Source organism: Dryobates pubescens, chromosome 11 (genome assembly GCF_014839835.1).
Source record: "Dryobates pubescens isolate bDryPub1 chromosome 11, bDryPub1.pri, whole genome shotgun sequence".
Taxonomy (NCBI): Eukaryota; Metazoa; Chordata; class Aves; order Piciformes; family Picidae; genus Dryobates; species Dryobates pubescens.
The window spans coordinates 34,377,045-34,387,986 of NC_071622.1; the positions used below are offsets into that span (position 1 = coordinate 34,377,045).

Below are 10,942 nucleotides of genomic sequence, written 5' to 3' on the forward strand. Positions count from 1 at the left end.
TGAGGATCTAGTCAAGAAAGCTTTGTGTAGCACCGAAGATCGCTTGGGACTGCCCAGGGAGGTGGTGGAGTTGATATCTCTGGAGGTGTTTAAGGAAAGATTGGATCTGTCTCAGTGCCATGGTCTGGCCATGTTGTGGTGTTGGGTCACAGGCTGGACTTGGTGATCTCAGAGGTCTGTTTCAGCTTCAGTAATCTGAAAGATGAAGGCAGGTGGGGTGGTGGTGGTTTGTAAGCAATTCATTAGCTTTTCTTCAAAAATCCAGATTAAGTTTCTTTTTTTTTCCTGCCAATTAAAAAATCTATCTCCTGTCACTTAGTTGGCTCTGGTACCAAAGATGAACTTGGGACAGCTGTCAGCAGGACATTCTCCAAGGACACAGCAGGCTCTGTATAATACTGCAGTGCAGCTTGGTATCCTCGTTGCTGTAAGTATTCAACCCGCCCGTGGTCAATCAGCAGTTTGCAGAGGCAGCCTATTCGCTTCCGTTCTTCAACAGTAAGAATCCTGGTTTCATGAAGAGGAGGCAAGAACAAATGACATGTGTCACAATAGTTTTGTTAGTTAGTATTAAGTGTAGAAAAACTACTCTTCAGGCAAGCATGACTGCTGAAATGTTTTGAGACACATGTCCATGCACAGATGCGTTTTTGAAGTGGGAGATTTCTGCACATGTAGGAAAGGCTTTCTGTAAAATCACACAATGGTCCAGGCTGGAAGGGACCTCCAAAGGTCATCCAGTCCCACCTCCCCACAGTCAGCAGGGACATCCCCAACTAGATCAGGTTGCCCAGGGCCTCATTCAGCCTCACCTTTAATATCTCCAGGGAAGAAGATTGAACCACCTACCTGGGCACCCTGTTCCAGTGTTCCACCACCCTCATAGTAAACAACTTGTTCCTCACATTCAATCCAAATCTGCTCTGCTCTAGTTTGAAGCCATTACCTCTCATCCTGTCACTGCAGGCCTTTGTAAACAGTCTCTCCCAATTCTTTAAGTTCCATTCAGGTACTGGCAGGCTGCTATTAGGTCTCCCCAGAGCCTCATCTTCTCCAGGCTGAACACCCCCAGCTCCCTCAGCCTGTCCTCGTAGCAGAGGTGCTCCAACCCCCAGATCATTTTTGTGGCCCTCCTCTGGACCCTCTCCATCGTGTCCATGCCCTTCCTATATTGGGGGCTCCAGACTTGGACACAGTACCTCTGGTGAGGTCTCACCAGAGCAAAGTGTCAGAATCATCTCTGTGGATCTGCTGGCAACACATCTTTTGATGCAGCCCAGGATGTGATTTGCCTTCTGGGCTGCAAGCTCACCCTGCCTGCTCAGGTCCACCTTCTCATCCATCAGCACCCCCAAGTGCTTTTCCTCAGGGCTGCTTTCTATCACCTCCTCCCCTAGCCTGTACTGATAATGAGGATTCTTCCAGCCCAGGTGCAGGACCCTGCACTTGCTCTTGTTGAATTTCATGAGGTTCACCTGGGCCCAGCTCTCCAGGTCCCTCTGGATGACATCCTGTCCCTCTGCTGTATCAACAGCGCCATTCAGCTTGGTGTCATCTGAGTGATTTTGTGGACCCAAAGCAGTTTCCCATACCACTATACATCATTCTGCTTTTCTGCAGAACTCCATTTGACATGAAAAAAACCCCACCAACTTACATACCCTTGTAAAGTGTCAGAAGCACTCTCTGTGTTGCTGAATGTTTGGTCATGTTCTTCTGTGTCATTAGTTTGCTCTTCGCATTCTTCACTTTTAGAGGCTTTGGCTGTGGTTTCTCGCATGCCACAAGTGGCCCAGCTGCTCATTCTCTGGAAATAATGGAATTCTACTGGCCCCAGTCCTACTGATTTAAAGAACTCTCTGCCTACATAATGTGTCCAGTCACACTTGTGATGGCAACACAGTGCTATTACAATTCCAGCTACAGGCTTACAGTCGTCTTGATTGCATTCCTTATCAGAAGAACTGTCTGAAGCCTCCTCTGCCTTATCACTCCTGGAGCGCTTTGGTGCAGGCTCTTCATTTTCCCCATCACAGCAAGCTGTGTAACTTTCAACCAAGCATCTCAAAGCAAGATCTGGGGGGGGGGAAAAAATAACCCCAACATATATACCCACCAAAAAAAGAGAGCAATGAGTAGCATACCATTATTTATACAGGCTCTATCATGGTTGGGAATGCACTTCCCACAGGAAGAATAGAAGTATACATTACAGACTGGGCCAAAATGCAGTTTTAAGGATGACTAAAAATTAACAAGCATGCTTTGAAAACATGAAAGCCCTAAATGCTAAATGAATACTACAGAATCACACAATCACAGAATGTTACAGGTTGGAAGGGACCTCCAGAGATCATCCAGTCCAACCCCCCTGACAAAAGCAGGATCACCCAGGGTAGTCTGCACAGGATCACATCCAGGGGGTTTTGAAGTCTCCAGAGGAGGAGACTCCACAAGCACTCTGGGCATCCTGCTCCAGTGCTCTGTTGCCCTCACTGTAAAGAAGCTTCTCCTCATGTTGAGCTGAAACCTTCTATGTTCAAGCTTGTGCCTGTTGTTCCTTGTCTTATTGCTGTGCAATAGTGAAAAAGAGCTCGGCCTCCTCCACTTGACACCCATCCCTCAGCTATTGATAGACATTGATCAGATCCCCTCTCAGCCTTCTCTTCTCCAGACTGAACAGCCCCAGGGCTCTCAGTTTCTCTTCACAGGGGAGATGCTCAAGCCCCCTGATCATCCTCACTGCTCTCCGTTGGACTCTCTCCAGCAGGTCTCTGTGTCTCCTGAACTGGGGAGCCCAAAACTGGACACAGGATTGCAGGTGTGGTCTCACCAGGACAGAGTAGAGGGGGAGAAGAACCTTCCTCATGGAAAGGGGAATCAGACACTGGGATGGACTGCCCAGGGAGGTGGTGGAGTTGCCGTCCTTAGAGGTGTTTAAGGAAAGATTGGATGTGGCACTTTGTGCCATGGTGTGGTCAGGTCATAGACTGGACTTGATGATCTCAGAGGTCTATTCCAGCCTCAATAATTCTGTGATTCATTTGCTGTTCCACTGAAGTCCATAGGTATTTTTAGAATGTAGTTGCTACATTAAAAGACAAAGGGTTAGAGGCCAAGAAGGGCTTAGAAAGGAGAGTTTGGAAGATCAGTCCATTCAGATTCTAACACTGAGTATCCTAACTTCCTGCTGTTAACACATGTATAATTCATACCTGTGGCAGCACCACACAAATGCTTCCCAATTCCTACCACTGGCAGCTTTTTCTTCACCAGAACAGGTACTTTATCTGGGGGGGAAGAAAGGAAAAAGAAACATACAGAGAATCCACAACCACCTCAGAAACTCTGTTGTTCTAGTTGGAGCAATATTTTTCCTGGATGATACAATTTCAGCACACTTAAAACAAATGTTTCCCACTATGGAACAACACAGTGGTCTGTACAGGCAGTTATAAGCTATTAAAAAGAAAGATTCTTCTTCTAAAACAAATGAAGGGAATTGGGTGCTGTGGCTGAGAAGCCTATTTAACCATTTCAGCTTTTCTCTTCTGCATATGAAACAAGCAATGAATACATCTACTGATAAAAGGCACTCTCACATAGTAGCTATGCTTAACACATCAAGGATATGCAGGACTTGCTTCAGTCTGCACATCTAAAACAAACAAGGCAAGGGTGTTTAGTCCTGCAAGCTCTCAAAGACCTTCATCGTGGTTTTGTTTGGGTATTTATTTGTTAGCACTAAGAATAAGCTTCAAAGCCAAGTACTTTGGGGAGCATGCTACTGACAACCTGACTTAAGCTCCAGCATTCATAAATCTAAAATTAAGCCTCTGCTTCAGCATTGTGCAAGCTGTGAAGGAACTTACTCAAACATAAATGTTGAATGTCAACTTGAAGCCTTTCAAACACAGAATCTTTCCTTTTATGTTTTCCATCCACCTACACAAACAGAGTAAGATGAGTAAGAAGAGTGTGTCCAGCTGATGGAGGGAAGTTCTCCTCTCCCTCTACTCTGCTCTTGTGGGGCCCCACCTGAAATATTGCATCCAACTCTGAGCTCCCCAGTTCAAGAGGGACAGGGATCTACTTGAGAGAGTCCAATGTAGAGCTACAAGGATGATGAAGGGACTGGAGCACTGCCTGATGAGGAGAGGCCAAGAGCCCTGGGGCTGTTTAGTCTGGAGAGGAGAAGACTGAGAGGGGATTTAATAAATGTCTATCAATATCTGAGGGCTGGGGGTCAGGAAGGAAGGGCCAGCCTCTGCTCACTTGTGCCCTGGGATAGGACAAGGGGCAATGGATGTAAACTGCAGCACAGGAAGTTCCACCTCAACATGAGGAGGAACTTCTTTACTGTAAGGGTCCCAGAGCACTGGAAGAGGCTCCCCAAAGAGGCTGTGGAGCCTCCTTCTCTGGAGCCTTTCAAGACCCATCTGGATGCATTCCTGTGTGACCTGCACTAGAGTCTATGGTCCTGCTCTGGCAGGGGGGGTTGGGGTGGAAGATCTCCAGAGGTCACTTCCAACCCCTAACTTTGCTCCAGGTATTCATGGCAGACTTTTTTCCTGCCAAGCTAACATTTGCACATTTCCATCATTATACACCTGGACTTTCTTCTAACACATTTGCTATTGGCAAAGTGTGGAATGTAAGCAATTGTCCTTCCAAACCTTAACATTTATAAAGGCTTTATGTTATTTTGGGAGAGAAAAAAGCAAATACTAACAGCTTCCATGGCAAAGGTTTAAAAATCATGCTCTGCTAATGTGGCAATGCCCTTTCATACCTTAAATCTTGTAGTTGCCCTTTCTACGAGTAAAAACTGAACGTTGTCAGCATCCTGCAAGGCAACATCAACCCAGTGAGACAGCTTTCCTCGTCCAGCTCCAAACTCAACAAAGCATCTTCCAGGGCCAAGTAAATGTAATTTTTCCATGTTACCTAAAATAGAAGCCTATAAATATCAAAAGGTTATTCTGAAGCATGCAAATGTGTACACTGTGTATTGCAGTGTATCCACCACACTGATAGAAAATGATTGCTTCACCAAACTGCAGAAAACTTTATCGAGGCTTCCCTTCCATGAGGGATTGGGGAATAGATCTTGTGAGGAAAATGGTTATGAATTATGGCTGGTCAGCATCACCCTGCTCTTCTTCCACTGCTCACACAACTGCTCACCCAGAAGTTTTTGGAATGGCTTTTTAGGATCAAGTGCACATCATAACATTATTTGCTGCTGACTCTCAAAGTAGCCATCCAAAATAGAGTACAACAGTGGGTTTTCTGTGAAGCATCAGTGCCTCCAGAGCTCACTCACTCTGCTGCATTTACCCATTTTGGGAGTGTAGAGCATGGGAAGAAAGTAGAGAAAACAGATGCTTTTCACTTTCAAATGTTTCTTCCCAGTACCTTCTGTTTTGCTGCAGTATGGAACCCATCTCCTTTTAACATTCCTGCTGTTCAATACACATGAAGAATTCAATATACATTTTTTGGTGCATCTGTTACACTACCAGGAAATCTAGGACCACCTCTTACAGAAAAATGTAAACAATTCCTTGTGCTTTTTTAGCAAGTGCAACAATGCTGGAGGGTAGAGAGGCTCTGCAGAGGGACCTCGACAGGCTGGGCAGATGGGCAGAGTCCAAGGGCATGAGATTGAACACATCCAAGTGCCAGGTTCTGCACATTGGCCACAGCAACCCCATGCAGAGCTACAGGCTGGGGTCAGAGTGGCTGGAGAGCAGCCAGGCAGAGAGGGACCTGGGGGTGCTGGCTGATGGTAGGCTGAACATGAGCCTGCAGTGTGCCCAGGCAGCCAGGAGGGCCAATGGCATCCTGGCCTGCATCAGGAACAGTGTGGCCAGCAGGAACAGGGAGGTCATTCTGCCCCTGTACACTGCACTGGTTAGGCCACACCTCGAGTACTGTGTCCAGTTCTGGGCCCCTCAGTTTAGGAAGGAGGTTGACTTGCTGGAACGAGTCCAGAGAAGGGCAATGAAGTTGGGGAGGGGTTTGGAACACAGCCCTGTGAGGAGACACTGAGGGAGCTGGGGCTGCTTAGCCTGGAGAAGAGGAGACTCAGGGGTGACCTTATTGCTCTCTACTACTACCTTAAGGGAGGTTGTAGACAGGCAGAGGTTGGTCTCTTCTCCCAGGCAACCAGCACCAGAACAAGAGGACACAGTCTCAGGCTGTGCCAGGGGAGGTTTAGGCTGGAGGTTAGGAGGAAGTTTTACACAGAGAGAGTGACTGCCCATTGGAATGGGCTCCCGAGGAGGTGGTGGAGTCACCATGACTGGAGGTGTTTAGGAGGAGACTTGACAGGGTGCTTGGTGCCATGGTTTAGTTGATTAGGTGGTGTTGGATGATAGGTTGGACTCGATGATCTCGAAGGTCTCTTCCAACCTGGCCTGGTCTATTCTATTCTATTCTATTCTATTCTATTCTATTCTATTCTATTCTATTCTATTCTATTCTGCCTTTTGTAGCTCAGGTTTATTATGAGTTGCTATAATATACAAGCAAAAATTGAGATGAACACCACCCAACTTGTCATTTCTGTACCCTAATAAACTTTTCTTACTGTGTATTTAACAAAGCATCCATTTCAAGGTTATATGCATGCTGTTATTTGAAAAGCATAGTTATAGAGTTACCAGTTACATAGTGTTACCAGATTGCCTCTGTGTGGAGTAACTAGCATCATGCATGCACAGTCCCCCACAGTTACAGCAGCAGAGTTACAGGTTTCAAAACATCTAGAGCTATGTCATGGTTAAACCCCAGCTGGCAGTTAAGCACCATACTGTCATCACTCACTCCCCTGCCCCTCAGTGTGGTGGGGAAAAAAAGTAAATTACAAGACAGGGAGGGATTGGCAACCAGTGACAGAACAAGAGGACACAGTCTCAAGCTGCGCCAGGGGAAGCTTAGGCTCAAGGTGAGGAGAAAGTTCTTCACAGAAAGAGTAATTGGCCAGTGGAGGTGGTGGAGTCACCGACCCTGAAGGTGTTCAAAAAAGGATTGTATGTGACACTTGGAGCCATGGTTTAGCTGTCATGAGGTGTGAGGTATTAGGTAATAGGTTGGACTTGAACTCTGAGGTCTTTTCCAACCTGATTGATTCTACAATCCTGTGACTTCCAAAGGTCATCTGGTCCAACCCCCTCTGCAGTCAGCAGGGACATCCCAAATTAGATCAGGTTGCCCAGAGTCCTGTCCAGCCTCACCTTGAATATGTCCAGGGAAGGGGCCTCAACCACCTCCCTGGGCAACCTGTTCCAGTGTTCCACCACCCTCATAGTAAACAACTTGTTCCTCACATTCAATCCAAATCTGCTCTGCTCTAGCTTGAAGCCACTGCTCCTCATCCTTATTATAAGCTCCCTTCAGGTATGGGAAGGCTGCTATTAGGTCTTCCCAGAGCTTTTTCCTCTCCAGGCTGAACACCCCCAGCTCCCTCAACCTGTCACAGCAGAGGTGCCCCAGCCTCCTGATCATTTTTGTAGCCCTCCTCTCGACCTGCTCCATCAGTTCCATGTCTTTCCTATATTGAGGGCTCCAGACCTGTACACAGTACTGCAGGTGAGGTCTCACTAGAGCAGAGCAAAGTGTCAGAATCATCTCTCTGGATCTGCTGGCAATGCATCTTTTGATGCAGTCCAGGCTGTGATCTGCCTTCTTGTGCACTCCCAGCCTCTGCTGGCAAAGCCATATGAGAAGCTGGAAAGTCCTTGACCTGCAGCTAAGCAGTGTTAGATACCAACTAAAACATCAGGGTGTTATCAACATTATTCTTATCCTAAACCAAAACCACAGCACTGCACGAGCTACTATGAAGAAAATTCACTTTATTCCAGCCTAAAATCAGCACAACCTAGTAAAGATAACAAATAAAGATAAAACATACCTGTTGCTTCAAGTGCTTGAAAGCAGATTCCCCATTCTTTGGGTCATTTAAGGCTTCTTGTAGGGCTTGGTGGGACAGTACTTGTTCCTTCAGGCTACGTTCCAGGCCTGCATGCAAATGCAAAACTTGTAGGCACAGGTTTTCAAGAGTTCCTGGGTTTTCCACACAGATGTCAGGATATTCAGACACAAGCACTAACAAAATAGTCTATTGGGAACATAAACCTGTCATCATGTTTATAACAGCTGCATTTTTGCCTGTACTGAGATCACAGAATCACAGAATGGTCTGGGTTGGAAGGGACCTCCAGGGGTCATCCAGTCTGACCCCCCCTGCAGTCAGCAGGGACATCCCTAACTAGATCAGGTTGCCCAGGGCCTTGTCAAGCCTCACCTTGAATATCTACAGGGAAGGGGCCTCAACCACCTCCCTGGGCAACCTGTTCCAGTGTTCCACCACCCTCATAGTAAAGAACTTCTTCCTCACATCCAACCTAAATCTGTTCTTCTCCAGTTTGAAGCCATTACCCCTCTACCTGTCACTGCAGGCCTTTGCAGATATCTGAGTGGGAAACAACACAAAATGAAAGGAAATTAGCTATATCAATAAAGGATCAGTGTTCTGTCATTCTCTTGATCTAGTTTATTCTTCTGAGTAGAATTTAGCTATTGGAGGATTGCCTACATCTTGGTGGTAATTACTTCAGATGTGTTTAGTGCCAAATGTCTGACATTTTCCTGGATGCCTAACAAGAAAAATAACAATGCAATATTTAATTCAGTTTAAAGCATCTCATTTTCAGTAATAAATAAGCTCACCATTACTTGCTTTTTGCAACTTGATAATTAGGTTCTCCAGATCCTCTTTGGACAGAAAAGAGATTGGTACCTTTTGAAGACAAAAAAGCAAATAAACAAACAATGCCACCCATAAATAGAAGATCTTTTTGGTTTTGCTAGTTCTTTAGTTACAGGGGAAACTGCAACAGTATCAAGGTATCACTAAGGTTGGAAGAGACCTCGAGGATCATCGAGTCCAACTTGTCTCCACAGACCTCATGACTAGACCATGGCACCAAGTGCCACATCCAATCCCCTCTTGAACACCTCCAGGGATGGTGACTCCACCACCTCCCTGGGCAGCACATTCCAATGGCGAACGACTCGCTCAGTGAAGAACTTTCTCCTTACCTTGAGCCTAAACTTCCCCTGGTGCAGCTTGAGACTGTGTCCCCCTGTTCTGGTGCTGGTTGCCTGGGAGAAGAGACCAACCCCTTCCTGGCTACAACCAACTTTCACACACAGAATCACACAGAATTAATAAGGTTGGAAAAGACCTCCAAGATCATCAAGTCCAACCTGTCACCCAGCACCTCCTGGCTACTAAACCATGGCACCAAGTGCCACGTCCAATCCCTTCTTGAACACCTCCAGGGACAGCACATTCCAATGGCCAACAACTCTCTCTGAGAAGAACTTTCTCCTCACCTTGAGCCTAAACTTCCCCTGGCACAGCTTGAGACTGTGTCCTCTACTTTCAGGTAGTTGTAGAGGGCAATGAGGTCACCCCTGAGCCTCCTCTTCTCCAGGCTAAACAACCCCAGCTCCCTCAGCCTCTCCTCACAGGGCTGTGCTCAAGGCCTCTCCCCAGCCTTGTTGCCCTTCTCTGGACACGCTCAAGTGTCTTGATGTCCTTCCTAAACTGAGGGGCCCAGAACTGGACGCAGGACTCAAGGTGTGGCCTAACCAATGCAGAGTACAGGGGCACAATGACTTCCCTGCTCCTGCTGGCCACACTATTGCTGATTCAGGCCAGGATGCCATTGGCCCTCTTGGCCACCTGGGCACACTGCTGGCTCATGTTTAGGCAGGTGTCAATCAGCACCCCCAGGTCCCTCTCTGTTTGGCAGCTCTCCAGCCACTCTGACCCCAGCCTGTAGCTCTGCATGGGGTTGCCGTGGCCAAAGTGCAGCACCTGGCACTTGGACTTGTTAAATGCCATCCCATTGGACTCTGCCCATCTGTCCAGTTGGTCGAGGTCCCTCTGCAGAGCCCTTCTGCCCTCTAACTGACCAGCATCTGCTCCTAACTTGGTGTCATCTGCAAATTTGCTGATGGCTGTCTCTATCCCCTCATCCAGATCATCAACATGGCATGCAGGAACTGAATTTTAGGACAAATAAATATACTCACTTGTTTTTCTGTTATTTCTGCTGCATCCTTTAAACCTGCATTGATGTCTTGAACAAAGTAGACCTTTAGAAATCAGAAGCAACCGGATTCTGTTAATTACCAGGAAACAAAAAGCTGCATCTTTCAGTGTTTTTATCAAGGGACATAGCAGAAGAAGTTGTTCCAAGTAATTTGGTAATCTGATCCCAAATCTCCAGCAGAAATGCTTGTTCTGTTTTCACATGATTGAACACGTTCATAAGCTGTTGATGCTTGCTGGACTAGAGACTATTCTAAGGTTTCCACATAATACTGAGAAGGCAGAAAGGCAGATGTCTGTTAAGACATAGATCCTGATCCAACCCTCAGCAGCTGTCAGCCTAGACTTCCATAATTCGTTGCAAGCTTGAGTGAAGCTGGCAGTGGGCTAGGGCAGCAGACAGAGGTGGGAAAAAGCCTAGAGCCTCCCTCCTAGTTCTGCTTTCCAAAGACAATTTCTCATCAAGTCTCTCAAATCAATGGCATTAAGTGATACTTCTTAGAGCATGCTTCTGAGAAAAATTAATTCATCCTTTTCATTTGTAACTAAGAGAACTGAAAAGCTGTACTGAAATAGAGTGAGGGGAGAACATAGAGGATGAGGAGACTGGAATGTGAATTTCATTTCAGCAAGCACTTATCATAGAATCATAGAATTGTCTGGGTTGCAAAGGACCACAAGGATCATCTAGTTCCAATCACAGAATCACCAAGGTTGGAAGAGACCTCAAAGATCATCAAGTCCAACCTGTCACCACAGACTCCATGACTAATCCTCCTGCCATGGGCAGGGACACCTCACACTAGATCA

The 10,942-nt window shown here is 46.6% G+C and overlaps 1 protein-coding gene across 1 annotated transcript; it reads right to left on the reverse strand.

Annotated features, from left to right (window-relative positions):
- Nucleotides 1-292: 292 nt before the first annotated feature.
- Nucleotides 293-10,185, reverse strand: TRMT13 (tRNA methyltransferase 13 homolog; the record flags this gene model as incomplete). Its single annotated transcript, XM_009908086.2, has 8 exons — nt 293-507; nt 1,662-2,076; nt 3,216-3,290; nt 3,873-3,945; nt 4,793-4,960; nt 7,922-8,028; nt 8,740-8,809; nt 10,114-10,185. Coding segments are annotated over 8 exons (1,176 nt in total), but the record flags the coding sequence as incomplete, so codon positions are not given.
- Between the last annotated feature and the right edge of the window lie 757 nt (nt 10,186-10,942).